Genomic DNA, 20819 nt, shown 5'->3' with positions numbered 1-20819 from the left:
TCGTGTCTGTTGCTTCTTTGGCTTCGGAGAGGTGGCTTTGTTTTCAAAATGTTCGTATTTACAGCCATAAAATCCCACTCATCACGAGTTAACATTGAAAAATTTTTTTCCGGTAAGACATTTTAATGCCCCATTAAGGCCTTGTGTTTAAATTTATGGATTCAACTTTTTAAGGATCTGCCTGTCAGCCATGTTCCATCCTTTTTTTGGATGTCCATCAGTCAGTCAGCGTCCACACTGCCTGGCAGGCTCAATCTCACTCTGCCCAGGGATTCTTTAATGGTCTGACCCCCTGGCCCCTTCTGCAACCAGGGGCCCTATTTCATTAATCCAAACCCGCATGGAAACTCATTCCCTGCCTGACAGGCAGGCCTCTGCCCCAGGGCTGCATGAGGGTCTGTGGGCCAGTGTGTGTGTTTGTGTGTGTGCATGTGTGTGGGGAGCAAGCTGCAGCACTGTGAGTGCTGTGATCAATAGTGTTTTCAGCCAAACACCTGAAAATCACATTAAAATGCCACTCCTCCGTTCCAGGACCCTCCAGATAAATCAAGGGCAGGTCCCAGTAAGTTAGCTGCTGCCAAGTCAGGAGAGGAGAAAAGGGGAATATGAATGTCCCGTACATGTTTCCCCCCCCCCCCCCAAAGAACTAATAATAATAAAAAAAATAATAAGGTCATGAATCAAAACATCAACCCCTAACCTTATTGGCACATAGCTTTGTGTATTTCTGCTCTTGAATTACTATAAAAAAAATAAAAAGACTGCTGCAATTTCCACATCTAATGGATTGTGTCGCCTAGCTCTTTATTGTATCTAAAAGGATTCAAGTGCTCTTCACTCTTTGGGGTCACAATCAAAACCGAACATGCAGTAAAAGCCGTCTTAATATTCAACCTACAACATAATATTTGACTCCAAAAGTTCAAATGATCCAGTTGTGTTTGAAGCTACCAGAGGAAAATCGTATGTAAATGATTTTTAATCCCGCTGCGTTGCCTCTTGGGTCTCAGGTGACCTTATGTCCCTGAGCTGTCAGCTTGTTCTGGAACTGGGAGAGGAATCCAGTATTTGCCCGAATGCTCCCAAATCTCATTGATGACTAAACACCAGGAAGCCTCCAGAGCTCCATCGCACGTTCCCCGATACTGTCACTGAGTGACCTTGGATGCGACATTCCTCATCGCAGCCACGTATCAGCCCACTCGCTCCACTTGGTGTTAAAATTGGTTCGTTTCATTTAGATCCATAAGCAAGATCATGTAAAAATTGCCAGGAAAATTCTATTTGGTTTTATTCAATTTATTTATCCAGGTTTGGGACCCCAATTACTTATGCCCTGCGTTATAATTTTGCTCTCTACTGCTCCAAGATGTCGTTAGGAAAGTTTGATTGGTCAAATGAAAACACTTGTTGATTACTAATCACAAACGGAATCAACGTCCCTCTCTCCCTTAAAATGGTGTCCCCTGGGAAATCCTCAAGGATGAAAACGCAGGAGAGGTAGCAATCAAAGAGGAAACGGGCTTCCCATTGTGAAAAAGACCACTTCATATTTTATGGAGTGGCTATCCTCAGCATTCTGGGATGGAACAAATTCTATTACACTTTGAGAAAGTGGCCCTTACATGCAGAAATAACACTTGATGCGAGGAAAGCCCATTTGTGGAGCCTTAATGTGAGACAGGAGAGGGGAGAAGCAAGAGACGGAGGGCTCCCATTTGGCTAATTTTAGATGACAGCTGAGCGACTGGCGGAATGCGACAGCGTTGCGTGCCACCTTTATTAGCAGTCATATTAGCCGCTCTTCTCAGCAGGGGCAAAAGCTTTAGCCAGTCATTAGCATTGCATGTTATTTGTCTCCATGACATAAGGAGGAGGCTGCCTCTTCCCCCTTCTCACTGCAGATTTTTCCTCAATAATCCTCCTCTCCTGTCACCCAACTTCCTCCCAGCATATTTCTCTCCTCCCTGCATCACCTCAGCTGCTCCCTTCCCTTCCCTCCACTGCACAGCCTGTAGATATTTAAGAATATATACAGTGCACTACATATCAGCCAAATCTTATCTGCTCCACACTCCCTGCTCATTGTTGTTTCTCCGTAGACCAGAGATGCAGGGAATGAATGCAGCACCTCTGCTTGTGGCTTCTATCCAGCAGCAGGATCTATAGACACGTGTGGCAGAGCACCGTCTCCATGGTGATAGCCTCCAGAAATCCATGAGGGATTGGCTATCCTTACTGGCTGACTGTGAGGGTAGCCAGTCCCTTACAAAAAATGTAGTCAAACAAGCAAGTATAGATCTAGAGAATCTTTTTTTTGGTCCTATTTGGGTGCATAAAGGGACAAAAGATGGTCATTTTCTGCAATTAGCACACGCACACCCCAAGATACACCACCACCCAAATTCACGCTGTAGTATAAACGACATAGCGTTGTAACATTTCATGTCGATACTGTACATTTATAAATATGAGTTATGATGGATATCATATTTATATTACTTGGGCTATTCCATGCCATATTTTGACAAACATTTTTTTGTTTACCCTTACGGCAGCCCTAGATTGGCCAGTCCATCCGCAGAACTTACTAGACCCACGGCTGTAGTGTCCTTGAGCAAGACATGGATACTTTCAACTTCTGTCTGAGTCTCAAGGGGCTATTTAAGCACCTGGGGAGTGTCGGTGTCTTGCTCAAGGACAGCCACAGCTGTGGATCCGTGGATGGACCATGTTCTAGCTGATGCCGCATCCTCTAGTCATATCAAGCTAATTCGCTGTAGCATGTAAACAGAGAAACGAGGAAATTGCAATATGGAGAAATGAGAAAAGCCCTGACACACAGGACCATATTTATCTTACTTATTTGGTAAATGTGTTTATGCACGTGTGTCACTTCACCGACTCACATTAGAAGTCACATATGTTTCTGTAATGTGATAAGTGTTGCCCATTTTATATTTAGGGTAAATGACCTGTAAAATAAAATAAAAAATCTATGCGATGAAGCTTTGCAAACACAAGTGTGCGACTGTATGTGTGTCTTAGAGAGAGAGAGAGCGAGCGAAAGAAAGCAGAGCGGATCATTTCAGAGCTGTCAGGCTTCTCCCGCAAGCAGGGGAGAACAAAAGAGAGTCTTGGTGCAGGAGGCTCAGCGCATGGCAGACGACGGCAATTTGGGGCGTTTTCTGGCGGCTCAGGCTCAAGCTCACATCTCAGCCACCGCGGCTCATTCTTGTGTCACCTCCTACTAAAAGTAGTCAAATATTAAGGTGTGCTCTCCAAATAATCCCTCATCACAATAAATGAATAGCTCTCCCAACATGTCCACTCGGGTCTTTAAAATACCAGTAATGTTTAATTACAGTCTCCTTGTGTTTGGAAAGACAACAACCAACTCAGATGTCTCGACTACAATGTTTTTGTTGAAGACAACGTTACGTAGCTGAGAGGAATCCAAAGCCAGCAGCAGCAGCAGCAGCAACGGCAGTGGGCTGCTCAGCTCAGTGGCTCGATAAGCCTGTTGTTCTCATTCAATAGCACATCTCCAACATTTGTAGCCTGCAGCTAATGAGCCCTGTCGCAGCTTTAGGAAAACACTCTTGCTACACTTCTTTTCATCCATGTCACTGAAAGAGTCCTACTGGCTGCCCAGTTTGAGCTTCTAAGTCATAACATGAGCGAAGGTACAGCAGTAAGCAACGACTCCAGACGGGCAAGTCGTTCAATCCATCCAGGCAAGCTTCCTACCTTTCATTCATTTTTTTTTTTCTTCCCTGCACCATCCAGAAAGCTCAGGCGGTTACATTTATTTCTTTCTTTTTCTACATCACACTTGGTGGTAAACGCCTCCACACAGGCTGTTAGTGCACCTTGCTGATACTATTCCCATCAAGGCGCTGCAGTTTAGTGGATGGGCGAACTGGAGAACCTTCTGGGGATGAAGCAGAAGCCATTAAAGACGGGATGAGATAGATTTGGGGGCTGCTGGAATGGTGCATTGTTTTATTTTTGCAGCAGCAATTAAGGACGACTAAAGATTGCATTACATAATATGGAGGACGGGGAAATGTTCTAATGTCAAGCCAATGCAATCCATTTAACAAAACTGGAGAAATAAAAACGTGAATTGACCTTCTTGTTGACATTTGCCGATATATCGCAGACAAATAAGAAAACTAACAATGATCACACAATTGCGAGTCCTGCTTTTAAAAAAACAACAACATTTTTTTAATGTCAGAGCTATTTTATTAAGACCGCCTGATTCTTTATTAATTAGAAGAACTAAGCAAATATAAACAACGCTCAAGGAGAGTAATACAGTGCGCAGCTATGGAACCGCAGTGAAATATTTGGATAGTACTTGTGCGTATCAGTCACCCAGCCGTCCTTTTGCATAATTTGGTAGTAGATTCAGAGTTCTTGAGCATGAGTAAAGCTCATCGGGCAGCCGACTGGTGTGGCGTGTAATTCAGCTATCTGTCATCCTGCAGCTTCACTCCTGGATTAGCCAGGTAAGGAGTCTCTCTACCACTGTAATGACTTCAATCAATCATGCAACTCAAACACACACACATGCACACACAAGCACGCACGGGCACAAGGCAGCAAGTTAGCGACTAGCCGAAAAAGCCATTTTTGAAAGACTTCCTCCTTCCAGCTCATCCATTTATCGAAACAAATGTCACAGCAGTTGTTTGCGTGTGCAAGCTGAGAGGGAAGCGTATATAGGAATAAATTAAGATAATGTAATATGGAATCAAGAGACTGGGCAAAAAATGTGTTTTTCCTCTATTCTTATGATTATTACAGTATCTTTCACTTTTCCTTGTCTACACCAAAAGACCTGTATTATTTAAGATAGGCTTATAGAATGACGATTTAACTTTCAGCTAAATTGCATTTTGAGTGCGTGCGTGTGTGTCTGTGTGAGCGTTCTGTGGTCCTCCACTTATTATGTGCTCCGACTCCCCAACAGAGGATCTTTGACATTGATGCAATTTAGTTGGCAGCAGCATGAGGACAGGTCTGGGGCTGAGGGTTTTGGGAGGTCCATGGGGTCACAGGTCAGGATGTGGAAAGCCTTGAGCATGCCCTAAGCAGCCGCCCGCCCCCTCGCCTAAAACACACTCATGTGCCCGGATCCCCCTGGCACGCTCCACACTCACAGCACATGATCTGTTATTCCCTCTGATGTATCTCCTCGGGGAGGTGTTTGGAAAAAAAAATAGAAGGGGATGGGGGAAAAAAAAAAAAGCACAAACACCACCTGTTTGTCTCACGCCAGTTAGTGTCAGAAAGGTAATCATGTCAAAATAGGCATAATGAGGTGGCTTTAATTTTGAATGCTTTCCAAATTATATTATGGCCTATATGCAAAAATACAGCATAGTAAGAAGTATGACATTGAAAATACAGCCACTGTTCTCCTTTTTGATGAACGATCATATTTATGACATGCAGTCACTTCTCAGCTTCATCCTATTGTTGACATTGCAACAATAGTATTGAAAACAAGACGGATGGACCTCAAGGTAATGACACAAGTGACAGATCCAATCGACACGCACTGGCTCTTTTTTCACATATGCAGCATTCTCATTAAATATGGAAATTTGCATTTGGGTGACAGATACCACACAGAGGGAGCTTGATGGCATTGACATGCGTTTTTGGCAGAGGAAGTGGCACGTTTTGATTAATGCGACCTTATCTGGTTGTGCACATGGAGACAGAGGGGAGCTTGATGGGGGCGGATGCTTGCCCTCATTTCACTCTTCTGTTTGGAACGGATTCACTCGTTTCTGCTCTGCCTTGGTGACTTTTCTCCATTTTAGCCACATCGCTGCTTGTACAAATACAGACCGGCCACATTATGATCACAACGAACAAACAAAAAAAAACAACAACATGCAATCGACACGCTGCAAATTTGTGATTCGGCAATCGTGACTTCACCCAAATTTTGCAGGCTTTTAAAATGGAGCCCCTGTAACCGCAAAAAATGATCATTCTTTTCAGACTTTTGACAATTTTGAAAGCAACTCACTTTCTTTTCCACCCCGGCCCACTTTTCATCTTTTTATACTTCCCTCCCACCGCAGAATTGACTGTACTTGTTTTTGTTCAAATGTTAATGTTATTATCATTTTATTTTCAAATCATCCTTTCTATGGCAACGAGCCATCCTTCTCCTCTGAGCCAGAAAGTGAGGTATAACGACGCCTCGCCCTCGCTCGCATCGTCACCACCTGGCCCACTTCCAATGCTTTTAGTGAGAGCTATCTGTCAAGCCATGAATAATACAAGCCCAAGGCTGCCACTAGCTGGCTGGCTAGCTAGCTATGTGGAATCCAAATGAGGCCCACGGCAGGAAGGGAACACTTGACTTTTAGCTCGCGTCTGCGCTGTCCCGATGAAGACAGGCAATTACTCAGCTGAAGATGTGGCGACCATAAAACACCTGACTACATGCACCAACGCGCACACACACATGTACATGCCTGAATACACAACACAACTGCTGATTAAAAATCGTGCATATGTTGAGTGGAAGGAAGGAAAATGTGTTACGTAAAAAGATGCACAAGAATTTGGGGTAATTGGATGTCAGTAAAAAATATATCAAACACGAAGAAGATCGTGAAGCACTTTTAAGTTTGAGTACAGATATGCCACACTCACACGAATGTGTTGGAGTAAAATAGACTTCCAAAGAGCTGTTACAAAGAGTGATTGAACAAAAAACATTTTAATGAGTTGATCAAAGGCGCTGTTAGCCAACCACGAGCTGACATTTTTACGATGCTCACTCGATCTGCTTCAGACTACACTCAGCATCCACTGGCCTCAAATATTTTCAAATTTAACTCGTGTTAGATTGACGTCATGGATTTCAGCGACCCAAGTGTAATGAAAGATCCGAGTTTCCACGATTTGAAGCCAGCCCGAGCTGTCGGTGAATCACACCACTTTGATGTCTACATGTTCATGCCCAGTTTAAAAGTCTGGATGAGGGAAGACACCAAAATAAAAGTGCACAAGTCCAGGCATGTAAAAAAAAAAAAAAAAAAACGACTTCCAGGGAAACACAATTCAAGTTGCTTAAAGTCAAGTTGAAATTTACAATGATGGCTTGGGTACCATGTCATCTGCAGGAGGTTTGTAAAGTCCAAGGTCAGCGCAGCTTTTTATCAGAACCAGGAAAATATTGGAACACTTTTGACAAGCTAAATGGAGAGTGTGCTTGAATGGCCAGGAAACTGCATGCCTGGACTCTGTAGAGAATCTATGGCTGCTATCAAAGTAGCCTGGTCTTTCTTCAACAACCTCTCAGCACTGTGATTATTCAGTAATTTATGCAAAATGTGCTCCAACCAAATATTGACTGCATGTGAATGATGCTTTTAGAAGGCCAACATTTCTAGACTAAAAAAGAAATTCCTTCCACATTCTAAAAAGCTGGACATTAGGTTAATTAAGACTCAAAATTGTCCTTAGGTATCAATGTGAGGATGAATGGCTGTCTATTATATTTTCAAATGGCAGACAACCACTTCAAGGTGTTTAGGGCTGAATGAATGGACTGAGAAAGATTGGGAAAAAGGAAGAATTTGAAGAAATCACCTTGAATGCTGATAATCTCAGTTTCAAATTCAAAGACACGACGGGTGATCTTTTTCAATCTCGACTTGTCTATTTTCTTACATTTTTCAACCAATTGACAGAAAAATAGAAAATACAATTGCTGCTGCATTTCCAACAAAATATACAACATACCGCTTTAAACTGGATAAATAAATACCAGTGGCCTAGTGGTAGAGTGTCCGCCCTGAGACTGGCAGGTTGTGGGTTCAAACCCCGGCCGGCCGGGTCATACCAAAGACTATAAACACCCAGATGTGTGTGTGACGATCATTGGGACTTTAAAATTCAGCGAAGCCAACTGTCACTTGGATTGTACTTCAGACAGCTTTAAGGCGTCTGTGGCTCGATTAATCAAAAGTTGACTTACTTCATCATCTCTTATCTGTTGATGAACAGCGCAGCGCTCACACGGCGTCCACCTTTATCGCGCTTGTCCCACAGCTACGGGGCACAATACTGCCAGGGCCATCACATGTATCAGGTCTATGACACATGTACGCTGGTGTAATTAGCTATGCGCTGAGGCATCCTACGGTGACCGTGTTAACCCATACATCATTGCGTCTAATCATTCACTGGTAGAGTGTGGGATGTAATTACACGTTGCTAGGCAACCACAGGCTTCACAGGTAAAAATAGTCATGTAGGATAAAGCAACACCTGCATATGTTTCACATGCATTCCAGCAAGTGTTGTGGTAATGAGCTCTAGTTAGCAATTCTCACGTGCGTCTTATTAACAAATAAGAACAACACTTTTTTGTTCTTTTGAAACCTCTTCTTCTATTTATTATTCACGCCACACAGATTTACTCATGATTCATTTATGGCAGCATCTTGTGGAATCTACAATGCAACTTGTACCAGCCAAAACAACACATTTACATGCACACACAATAACAACAACTCTTGCCTTAACCCCTCGCCATTATTCCTGTTTTTGGATCTTGCAGGAGCCTACGCTGAAGCCATTTGGCCATTCAACCCTCAACCACCCGTGGTGAAACCACCTGATGCCCTGAATACTTGAGTCTCTCTCTTCTGAAATTGCCAGCTTGGAGAGAAGCACTCAACTGGGAATGCTGTTCTACATGTGAAGCAGGCTGTGTGCGTGCAAAAGCTTAGGAGGTGTGTGTGTGTGTGTGTGTGTTGCCCTCTCTGCCTCCAGGTGGAGAGCTTGTTCTGAAGGCCCTGCTCCAGTCAAGAGCTCTTCAAGCCAGGACGGCAGCACTTTAGCCAGATAGCAGTGTACCTACAGTGCACCGTGCTTAGTGGCAAACACTCTGTGGACCATTAGAAAGTAGCCACGAGTGATTTTGTCCGCCAATTCACAACATATAGTGCATAAAACAGTCGAATTTAAAGATAAACAAGGAAAACAAAAGCAACTCCTAAAACAGATAAATAATCAAGGTTACATTTAAAGATTCGTTACGGAGCATCGATGTTAAATCAATGTGATTTTTGTAAAATAATCTCTTTTCATTTTGAGCTTCCTTCAGCATCCAATATAAAGCCAAATGTTTTGTTTTTACCATCCACATAAGATGGTGTCCTTAAGCTATTTTGTCTCACTATAGGTACACAGAAGCCATCTGTCACTCATCTTGCCTTCCTCCTGCTGCTGTTGAGCTCTTATGCCGTACATAGCCTGAGATCAGGAAACCTCTACCACTCTACTGGTTGCTTGTTGCTCTCATATCAGTCTGAGTGCTTTGAGAGCATGAGTGAGTTGAGATGAGTGTGTGTGTGTGTGCATGTGAGGGCGGTGGTGTAAGTAGCAGCCCAACTGTAGAAATGGCATTTAAGAAGCTTTTCCATTGCACTCCAATTGTACCGCAGAGCAATTTTCTTTGTGTGTTTGTCAATCTATATATTTTTGCAGGCGTGTGCATGTGCGTGTGTGTCAGCAGATGTATTACAGATCCGTCCCTCCAATCGTCTCTGTGCTCTGACGTGACTCACCCTCTGCCTCTCTGTTCTCATCATTTTCTCATTCATCATGCTTCCTGTCCTCTTGGCAGAGGTCTTTGCAAATGTGTAATTTAGCGCCTGCTGTTCTCTAATTTTTGCCTTAGTCAGGAGGGGGATGTCCCCTTGACACCTGGATACAATCTGTCAATCATTTCAAAGTAAGCTTAACTATTAAGTCTGCGCTGTGAGGGTTGAACTAAACACCCACTTTGTTGGGCTGGGATGAAAATAGAAATACAGTGGCAAGGGCTAGTTGGATTTGGGGAGGTTTTTCTTATTGCAAAGAACCAGGTGATTACTCACCTTGTCTGACCTACATTTAATCTCTTAGAATTGTATTTATCATTTTCCTTATCACTTGAATCCTTCTCAAATACTGTGCAAAGGAGTCTAGGACAACACCAGAGAGGGAAATAGAAATCTCCTGACTTACTTCAAGGTACCTCAGTGCAGTTTGAAGAACTAAATATAGTTTTGGTCAAGGACAGTAATTCCCTGGATGTTGCGCAGCAACATTTTTGCTTCTAACATCTCTTGCCATTTCTAATTAACGTCAGCAACGGCCGCTTGCTGAAAGGAGCCCGTTCAATCGATGGCTTATATGCACTCATCTGCAATGTAATGCCAAGTCAGCCCTGTGAGAACAGGCAGATACCATGAATGACCTGCTATACTGTGTTCCATGAGTAGATAAGTCAGAGATAAAGTGTCATTTTCCCTCCAGTGGCATATTATTTGCAATCATTCCATACGTATGTAAAAATCAATCACATGGACACTGCATGAATTGAATAAAACCTTAAGAACAAAACATTCCGATACCAAAAAGGGTTTTAGTCTGTAGATTCTCTATTGTGCATAAAGGAAAGTGAGCAAGCTGGTGGAGGATATGGCTTGATGCACCCACGACTAAAACTGAGCAGGAGAAAATGGAGGAGGCTAATTAACATATTAACGACCCCCACCTTCTTACGGCTTCTGTCGGCACGTCCGAACACATTGATAAGTATGCAAATGGCAACTGTGCCATCTGAAGGGGGAATTAAGAGTACGACCGACAGAAATGGGAAGGAAGCAAGCAAGCAAGCAAGCAAGGAAGGAAGGAAGGAAGGAAGGAAGGAAGGAAGGAAGGAAGGGGACTGGGGGGCGTATCATGAGCTGATTATTGCATTTGTTTGACATTCCTTTAATTATCTGGTGTGCAGCGTCAGCGGCCATGTACGTGTTTGATCGTATGACACATAAGCGGTAAGAGAGAATACAAAGAAAGAAAGACCTCGGCTTTTTGTTGTGTCTGCTGCACCTGCTCGGATCGATACGCCAGCAAGTCGTGCAGTGACACGGCGAGTGGCCGTAGGGGCTCGGGGGCAGTGGGCATGAAGGCAGAGGTGGCTGGCATTGAGCGGCGAACCAGAGCGGACCAGTACAAGTAATTATAGCTCAGACTGATCTCTCTCCCTCTCCTGTGCGTAATACAGATGAGCGAAAGCAGCTGTTCTCAATGGGCAAACAAAGGAGAAAAAGAGAGAGAGAGAGGCTATCTGGAATGTGCGTGTGTAAGCGTGTGTGTATTAGTGGGGACACCTTGCAGACCTGGGTTTCGCTGACACGTTCATCACATTCCACAATGATGTTGAATAATTAAAATGTTTCATTAACTTGATTATTTCCCGTTCGACCGTGTTTCAGCCCTGACACCGGCAATTAAAGCTCGACTGAGGTCTACATGAGTCTCCTCTCCTCTCCCCTCCCCTGGATGCTTTGCGGTTGAGGACAAGTGTGTGTCTTTGCCGTGCACAAATCTGACAGGGGAAAAATAAGAGCTCGTATCATCCGTACTTAGCTAAGCTGCTCTCATACCAGGACTGAGCGACAAAGGAGTCTATCGAAAAGGGAGTCAGGACCACTGATGAGCAAGTTACCCATGCCATGGGCACTACACAGATGCTGGCTTGCAGACATCAAATTCAAAATAAGAGCTCTGGAAAAAACTAACGTTCATGAGTTCGGAGATTAAATATCTTGTAAATCACAAGTGGTCATGTTTTGGTTGTTTGTTATATACAGTGTAGTTTAGTATAGTTGATTTTTTTTGTCATGAACAAAATATTGTTTCAAAGCAGACGATGATAGACCGGTGCTTTTTAGAGAGTCAACGACCGACAACACAAAAATATCTTCCAAAATCTTGGTCTCTGTTCCAAATCAGGGGATTTCTTCCCCATGCATTAACACTATAATTAGCAGAAGCTGTTCTAGTTACATAAGACGGTTCTTTTTGAATTGCATTGGCAAAGCAAAAACAATTTCGTTTCAAAGAAGGGTTTGTGTCTTGGGGAGCAGCGGTCGTGTGGAATTAGCTTCCGAGTGCATCTAATAAAGGCCGTTATACATAAACAGCGTCTTTCTCGACCGAGCTCGTGCACATATCCCCCAATAAATGTGATTAGCATGGCAGAGTGCAAATATGCAAATGCACAGAAGTGGGTGGGATTGCACGCTGCCGTATCAGTAGCACACTCCCCTTCTTCTCTGTGCACGCACGCTGAAAAGCCACGATGGAGTTTATTCAGATGGGGTCTGTGCTGAAACCATCTCTTTTTTTCGCTTCTTTCATAAAAGAGATTCAAGCATGTAATTGGAGCTCTGAATAGAATTGATGCTTTCACATCTAGTCTCTGCTGCCTGTTGTCAACTACCACGGGCAGTCTTATAAACAACTTACAACAGACATACATATTACATGCATACACATACAACATATTCTGCTTATGTTCAGTGAGCAACATGCTATATCTATATATATGTATAATTTTATTGATTAATCATTTATTTTTTATGAATTAAAATGAAATAATAATAATCATTAATAAAAAAATCATTTCACGTTTATTTTTTAATTAATTATTCATTTTTTCAATATAGATTTGTTTCATTTTCACACTTTTATCTATTATTCATTTATTTTTATTTTGGCAGTGGCTATCCTGCAATACAGAAAGAATGTTGTTCAAATGAGTGATGTTGACATTTGTGATGAGGAATGTGCATTTGTCATACGATGTAAAACAATTATAATTAGCTATAATAACATTCAAAGTTATGATGTACGGCATTCGTTTATTTTTTTCATCTACTGTTCTACTTCCTCTGTTAACACAACTTTTGTTAGCAAATGTTATCAATGATTGTCATTTCAAGGATTGCGCACAAGATCTCGTCTGCTTACGAGAAGAGAACCACTGCAGTCAGTTCAAATTCACTCCCTCATCTGTGTTTGTCTATGCAAAATATGAACACCGTCTCGGAGAAGCAGTCTCTGTGACCCAACCCGGGATGTTCTATGGAAAGTCAAACATATTCATCCTGGCAACGATCAGCTGTTTGGAGCGAGGGCCCATCGAGCCACATTATCGACATTATAGACGCCCCGGCGTGGAGATAGGCTTCGCATCGATCCCGTGATTAATTACTATCTGCAGGCAGCAGGAGCGTGAGCGAGGTACAAGCCAGGGAGGTGCGACTGCCTTAAATTGGGCATAGGCTGGAAAATATAGGGAATGAAGGATTGGGGGAGAGACCAGAGAGGCTACACCTCTGCTATCTACGGATATCAGCTAAAGGCAACAAAGCAGTAATCATCCAGGTGCAATATTATTTATTGATATAAATAGGTGGAAGCCCTTATCTTTGCTGCAGCATCCTAACACACAGTCAAGGACAAATGAAATTCACACATTGTAGGGGTGGAAATAACTCCCAAAGACAAGTAGAGGACACCCAAGCAGACACTTTGGAGCTGGCTAGCAGAATAGTCTTTGTAACGATGGAGAATACATGCCACATCTATACATACTGCATTCTAATTCTGCCCTCTTTGACTAACTGCGGCAAGCCAGACTCGTGTGGATTTGCAGGCTGAGTGACGACCATTAATGAAGCATGCGCATCCTTTGGGCTACATGCCTCATTCTCCCAAGAGAACATGCCACACTTTATGGAACATGAGCAAATAAACTGTGACAAGACTTCAGCTAAGCCCTTTAAGGGTTAGATATGTACATTTCAATTGAATATACCGAGGACTGAGTAGGAGTCTAATTGTGGAGAATCGCTTCGTGATTTCAGACAATAATACATTTATTATCTAACTTCTGTCTTAGACTGGATAATCGTAGTATTTTCTAAAAAAAACAAAAAGGTATGGTAAAATGTGAGAGAGGAAAAAAAAAAGTAAATGGATGTTAGCGCAAAGACATTGTACAGTTGCGCGCTGGCGTTATCGACCATGAGTAGCTGTTGCCATGGTAAAATCAGATGGCAGACAGTATCTCCTTGACGCTTTTTGAAAGTAACAATTCAAGTAAGTTATGGTGACAAAGAAAACCTTGAAGATCCACATAAAGCCAAAACATTCAACATTTCACTCACTCAACTCACCCAAGAAGTTCTTTAAGGATGCACTTCAAAAGAGTTACACTGCATGGATAATGAACTGATAATTGGATATCACGTTTAACATTATCAAGCGCGTTAGACGAAAGGGAATAATTTAGGTTGCCTAGTTTAGAAGATTAAAAGCAGAGAAAAGCCAGACCTAAATATTGCATATGGTATATATTTGTTCGTTTGCTTTGGTCCCTTTTGTGATGTTAAAGACGTCCAAGGTGCAAGACAAAGTAGCAATGACATGGCAGAAGGATATACAAAACAGACTTTACTGTCGCATTGTTTACTGCTAAAATAATTGATGAGAAACAATGAACTGCATAAATGCCTTCAAGTGTTTCACAAACTGAGACTGGCTTTGTGTCAAGTGTTTGATGTTGGAGCAGGTCTGTGCTTGCTTTATCTGCGTGTGTGTGTGTGTGTGTGTCATCTTGGAGAAGAGAATACTTTTAAAATTCAACTGACCTGAAAAGCTGTGTTAATGCCGGATCCACAGGCACTGCGAGGGTGAAAGAGAAAAGTCAGTGAAGAAACAAGAAAACGTCTGATAGCCTTCTAGTGTCAAACATAAAAAGAAACCTGCTGTATATTTTATCAATGGGACTTTTTATCGCAGTAACTTAACAATGAAATAAATCATCAAACAGGTGTAGCGTGAACTAAAAAAAAAATCCTTACGGTTGTCCCTTTAAATGCAGTTTGAACACGGCTTTTGGTAGATCTTAAAAATATACTGTATAATAATAATAATAATAGGAAACGCCCACCACAGCAGTGCCAAATTGCCAAACAGTCAAAACAAGTCTCGCAAATCATGATGAGCCACTTTTTATGCTCGAGGGCAGCTGTGCCTTCTATGAGCACTCAATTCTAAAAAGTCAGACCATAACATCTGTCAACTTAAATGGAAACAGTTATCAAACTGTTTAAAAAAAGAAACAGGATTCATTTGTTTTCACCACAAATCAGGCTGATATTGAAAAAGTGGCTCTTCACTTACTTTCACACAAATGCCGTGTTAATTTATGATGGCTGTGATCACGCTCACCGATATGAGTTGAAGTTGTTGTTTCAAAATGCCCATTTTTACAAGTCTGTGCTCGCAATTAGAAAAAGTCCGAAAAATATCCATGTTTGTCAAGGTATGCCAGCCATTTTACGGCCTTGTAGTACAACAGAACCGATTTATTGTAATCATCTAATGGGGAACGTATCGTTAGGAAAACGTCATTTTGGACGTGCTGATGTTCTCTTCGATTTTTCCCTTCTGTGACTGACAAGATGAGGCGAGCCATGGCTTCATCAAACGGAGATTATGATGTGCCCACCACATCACCAACTGAGTGATTGATTCATTTAGTGTTAGGTCAAGGGTCAGTCCTTTATTTCTTGTTCTGTCGAGAATGTTTGATCGCTCATACAGTCAAAGGTCAGAAATTCTAAACCACATTATTATTATGTCATTATAACATAATAAAACGTAGAGTAGGGCCACAATTTGTTCGATAATTTATTTTATTGTATTTATTTGTAATAGAAACGCACGCACAAAAAAGTTCTAGACAGGGTACGCGGTGACGTGGGAAACTGAAGTGTGACTGTGTGAGATGTGCAGTGGTGTGTACGACATATATGTGCGAGTGTGTTTAGCTGTTGGGGGAGTGAAGGTCACCCTGAATGGCTGTGTGTATTAGTGCGGATACCTTTGGAGCGTGTGCGGTGGCGCTTATCGTCTGCATCCACCTCCATCTGCGGAGAAGGAAGGCACAAACAAGCTGTTAAGCGCTGGCTGCAGACAGCATCACTAAATTATCTATCATTTAGATACACCTTCTGTCGGGTTCCTAACGTTATTTTATACTTGTCAAACATGCCCCGTATATGACGTCCACCCCGACAAGAGACTTTGCTCTGGGCTTGGGGATTTTTTCAATGATTTTAAAATCAGCATCACAATGCCTGTGCGGAAAGTGGGCGTCAGAGGTGAACGCATTTACGCAACGTGACGTTAAGACTGAACTCACGGAGGTGTTGGTAGTGTGCATGCGGCTTAACGTGCTGAGATAATGAGATGCGCGGTGACATCAGCGCCAACGTCTGCAGCAGCGCCAAGTGCTTTCCACACAAAGAGCCGCGGGTTGTGAACGTTGGGTGTTAAGCTTGGCACTTTGATGGCGGCTTCACGCCGTCCGCCTGCCTCTGTTACGGCATCGGACTTCTTGTATCGATCAATCTATCCGTACATTGATATTACATCTATCAATCGCTCATTTGTTACATTCTATCCATCCATAGCATGATAATGTATATCTTACAATTCCATATTTCAATTAGATTGGCGTCAGTGTGAATGACTCTCCACATCACTTGTTCAGGGGCCTGATGACCTTTGATCCAGGCTGGGTTTAGACAATAAGGGGGCCATGATCCTGTTTGGATGTCTGTTTTTTTATTAAACCTGATTTATCGATCCAACACTTAGGCCACCGTCGAGCCCTTCAGTCTTAATGGCGTGTTTCTTTATGAATGCCCATAAATGTTTCAACGGGAGGAAAATGAAATGATGAAAGGCAGAGATATCTTGTAAATATTAGCAGCTACGCTGGGATGAAATGACCTTAAGTCTTTGTGAGGGAGGATGAGAACATAAATATGTCTATGAACAAATGACGGACAATGATGAGCAACTGCCCAGCGAGCAAATTATTCCATATTTTGCAGGCTACATGTCTGAAAATTACGAGAGGCGTCCTTGGCTCCACTTTAGAGCAGGTGAGCTGCTGCTCTATGGCCTTGCAGAAGTTTATATACAGTATTATAACTTTCAACTGACTTCAAAACAATAAATTGGTCACCCGCAAGGCCGCCAGTCCATTTTCTAAATAAACTTTGCTGTGACGGGAGTGGTACGAGAAATAGCCAAGGATGTTATTATTTCTGTTTCTTTTGGATAAGTTCAGAGTTTGCAGGTGTAGCTAATAGTGTGTACAGGAAAGGTAAATTTAGAAGATACATATTGTGCAGTCAGTGTAGCCTAATAAATTCACAAAATGTGTTAATTGAATTTAACACCATGATAAGACCAACTCCAGGAATCTGTTTTAATCAAATGTGGTGGGGATGAGTCGAAACCGATTGAAGTTAGTATATACACCTTCATTTTTAACATTTCGAGAAGTGCTGTTGAATTACTAGATATTTGACATGCATTTGTTTATTTATTTTTGTTTCTATCCGGAATAAACCAATTAAATCAAATATATAAAAGAAAAATCAAGAAAAATAGAGCATGCCTTCCACCTGCAGGACTGTGTGGGCGAGTCTGACCTTCACCTGTCAATCAAATGCGTGCCTGTTCCACGCCCCACCGGCTGCATCTGTGCGATGCCTGAGCAATGCACACTCATGAGCCATGGGCGGGCTGGGACAATTTTCCCCTCCTTTGCCTCGGTTGAAATTCAGCAGGTTGTTGGAGGAATTATGGCCAACTGTGAAGTGGCCAAAACAGTGCAGCCATGCACTGGATGATTTTCTTTTCCGCCTCACGACATTGTGCCGCGCAAAAACTTCTGCAATATAAATCACTAAACTAAATTAGAAAAGTCATTTAAAGAAAGAAAAAAAAAAGTTGGTCCGCATACTCACAATAAGGAGGAAGCACATTCCATCATTTCAAGTGCCAATTACACCCGGAATAAAAGGCAGTTATACAATTGAAAAAGCACTTCACATTAGAACCTTCTATTTGTCAACCGTTGGATATTTTATTAAGTTGGCTGCATTTTAAACAGAAAAGATATGTGAGCTATTCAGGCTAAAATGAATGTGGAATTTTAAAAAGGGGGAAAGTGAGCATAATATAAATAAAATTAGCTTTTGATGGACACGATTAATAATCTCACCATAAATGAAACATGGTAAGCTACACAGGCTTTAAGATAGGACCGTGTGTGCTTAGAATTTTGTTAACAGGGACGGATGAAAAGAAATCTGTCAAAACATGTCACACAATCATCACTTTGTCTTTGTTTCACCTTCAAGTTTTGGGAGAATGTTTCACACATGGGAACCAATCCCGCCCTCTCACAAACACACACGCACATCCATGCAAAAAAAAAATACACATATTGGTATTCCATCCAAGCAGCACGAGAGAGCCACCAAACCTCCATCGGCATGATCAAATTTCTCTGCAAATAGCTGCGCCATGCATCATCGAGTGACAGCAAACGTGTGCCAACCCGATGCTAAGTGCATCTGAATTAGCGTGAAAGGCTGCCGAGCTTTCCACGTCTGAGTGGGCACCGAGTGAGAACGAGACAGAGTGAGTGAACGACCGAGAAAGATGGAGACAGAGATTTGGTGTGGACTTTATAACCAGTGTGGAAATATGCCCTTCTGGGTACCACTGATGTGCTTTGAGCATGAAGCGCTCTGATCAGAACACCAGCGCAACAACCTCTTTGCTGGTAATGATAGAAAATCTGTTTTTGTGCCAATTTACTACGCAATCCGAGCTGGAAAATATTGCTTGTGGAACCTTGAAAGTGGAACACCGCTGATGTTGCACAAAAACAATTTGAGTGTGACGTCCATTGTGTCTAATGTTCAACAAAGTGCCCTGGGTAGTGACCTTGTTTTGACGTAGGAACAAGGTACATGGCACCTATTTCCTGGGTACTTAGCGAGAATAAGTTGCTAATTAAAAAAAAGAAAAAAGAAAATGATATCAAAATAACTATAATAAAAATAATGAATGCAATTTTTTAATTGAAAATAATAAAAATGACATATGTTAAGATGTTGCTTCAAGAGGTGGTCAAATGAATAATAGATCATTTGTAATAATATTTTTTTCGGGCTGTCACGATCAAATATTTCTAGAATCGATTATTTAATCGAGTGATCAGATAATCAGATCATATATCATGAGTTTGATAGTCGATTAGTTCAGCTCTTCAAAATTCTTTCATTTGATCCGATTGTCATAATGCATGTACCTTGTTATAGTTGGCATTTTGACAAAATATGACAATGGAATTTTTTTGAGAGAACCCGAGGGGTTGCACTCTACCTGCAATGGTTTGGCGTTGTGACACTTCTTCCCGACCTCTGCTTCCACTGTAACCTACTGCCGTTCACTTGGAGAGGAAACGCTCACCACATCTCCTCCAGACTCATTTTCTACATTGAAGGAAAAAGAGGGAGAATATACATCATTAAAATCATTTTCACAACAATCCCATTCACATGAGGCATCTGATAACGTCTTCCTCTCCTTTGATTCCAGCTCATGAATAATCATATAGCATCAGCTATGCGGCGCATGCCGGAGCCAATGCAGATTTTTACCACTGAGACAAACGCTTGTCATGTGCGATCGGCTTTGGCAACGTGGGGTAATTAGCTAGATCTATCATCTTCCGCAGGAAGTGGGGGACAAATATAGCTAATGATCCGTGCCTGCCTCCATCATTCCTCTCCAGCCTTCGCAGAGTTACACAAGGAGAGGAAATGGGAAGAGAGGGAAAGGAAAAGAGGTCGCTCTCTGTTAAAAAGGTCAAATATTCTACCAGGAAATGAAGACGTAGATAAAAAAAAAACAAAAAAAAACTATAGAGGTGTCGTTCAAACACTGCCTGCCTGTCTGTTTCGTTGACTCAGATGCTGCTAATTGAAAGAATGTATTGAGGGAAAGCAGATGTTGCGCAAACAAACAAATTACAGCCACATTGGGAAGCTGCAGACTGGTCGTTTAACACACACACACACACACACACACACACACACACACACACACACACACACACACACACACACACACACACACACACACACACACACACACACACACACACACACACACACACACACACACACACACACACACACACACACACACACACACACACACACACACACACCCGCCCGCCCGCACGGTCATTCACAACACATCTCAAAGCAGCTCCAAAGAAAAACAATCATTGCTCCCGTGGGACAAACACAACTGTGGGCAAGCTGTGAGTGGGCAGAGTGCCGATTGTGTAGTATGTAAAAAAAAGTGTTGGCAGTTAAGTGGGCTTCTACTTTGGACCAGCGGGACTCGCATTTTTGCTTTTTGTCACACAAAAAGCACAAGCAGAAACATTTGTTGTTCCCATTTTGGGCAAGCAACACCTGTGACAACCATTCGATAAAAGTATCACATTGTTAGCGGATATGTTCCATACCACTTTTTTTTTCCAAACTGATACCGTCACCAGAGAAGATTTGAAACAGTTATGATTACATAACACAAACGAGCTCTATATTGTCTACCTCACATTTCTGTCGGCTGCTGTCCCAATACTTTTGTCCAAACTGTTACATCTGTGGCCGAGAGAGAAAAATGAAAAAAAACCCGCTCTTCTTCGCTCTCACTCAAGGCACAGGCATATGTACTGCACATATCGCTGTCCTTGGTGCTGAAAGTAGCAGCTCTAATTAAAAAACACAAACAAGCTCTATAATGTCATCCTCACATTTCTGTAGGCTGCTGTCCCAATACTTTTGTCCAAACTGTTACATCTGTGGCCGAGAGAGAAAAATGAAAAAAAAAAACGCTCTTCTTCGCTCTCACTCAAGGCACAGGCATATGTACTGCACATATCGCTGTCCTTGGTGCTGAAAGTAGCAGCTCTAATTAAAAAACACAAACAAGCTCTATAATGTCATCCTCACATTTCTGTAGGCTGCTGTCCCAATACT

At 42.2% G+C, this 20819-nt stretch overlaps 1 protein-coding gene across 11 annotated transcripts in view; it reads right to left on the bottom strand.

Moving 5' to 3' along the window:
- myt1lb (myelin transcription factor 1-like, b) overlaps positions 1 to 20819 on the bottom strand; it is a 66516-nt gene that overhangs the window by 25683 nt on the left and 20014 nt on the right. For all 11 annotated transcript variants that reach the window (XM_037242484.1, XM_037242486.1, XM_037242483.1 and 8 more), the window contains exons 2-4: positions 19147 to 19256; positions 15776 to 15821; positions 14538 to 14571 (exon numbers count right to left, since the gene is read on the bottom strand). In XM_037242484.1, coding sequence (XP_037098379.1) covers positions 14538 to 14571; positions 15776 to 15821 — 80 coding nt within the window. In that variant the 5' untranslated portion in view covers positions 19147 to 19256. The remainder of the gene's footprint in view (positions 1 to 14537; positions 14572 to 15775; positions 15822 to 19146; positions 19257 to 20819) is intronic.

Source organism: Syngnathus acus, chromosome 22, assembly GCF_901709675.1.
Source record: "Syngnathus acus chromosome 22, fSynAcu1.2, whole genome shotgun sequence".
In the NCBI taxonomy this organism is placed as follows: Eukaryota; Metazoa; Chordata; class Actinopteri; order Syngnathiformes; family Syngnathidae; genus Syngnathus; species Syngnathus acus.
The sequence above is the reverse complement of the archived record's forward strand: the minus strand, read 5'-3'. Positions and strand labels throughout refer to the sequence as shown.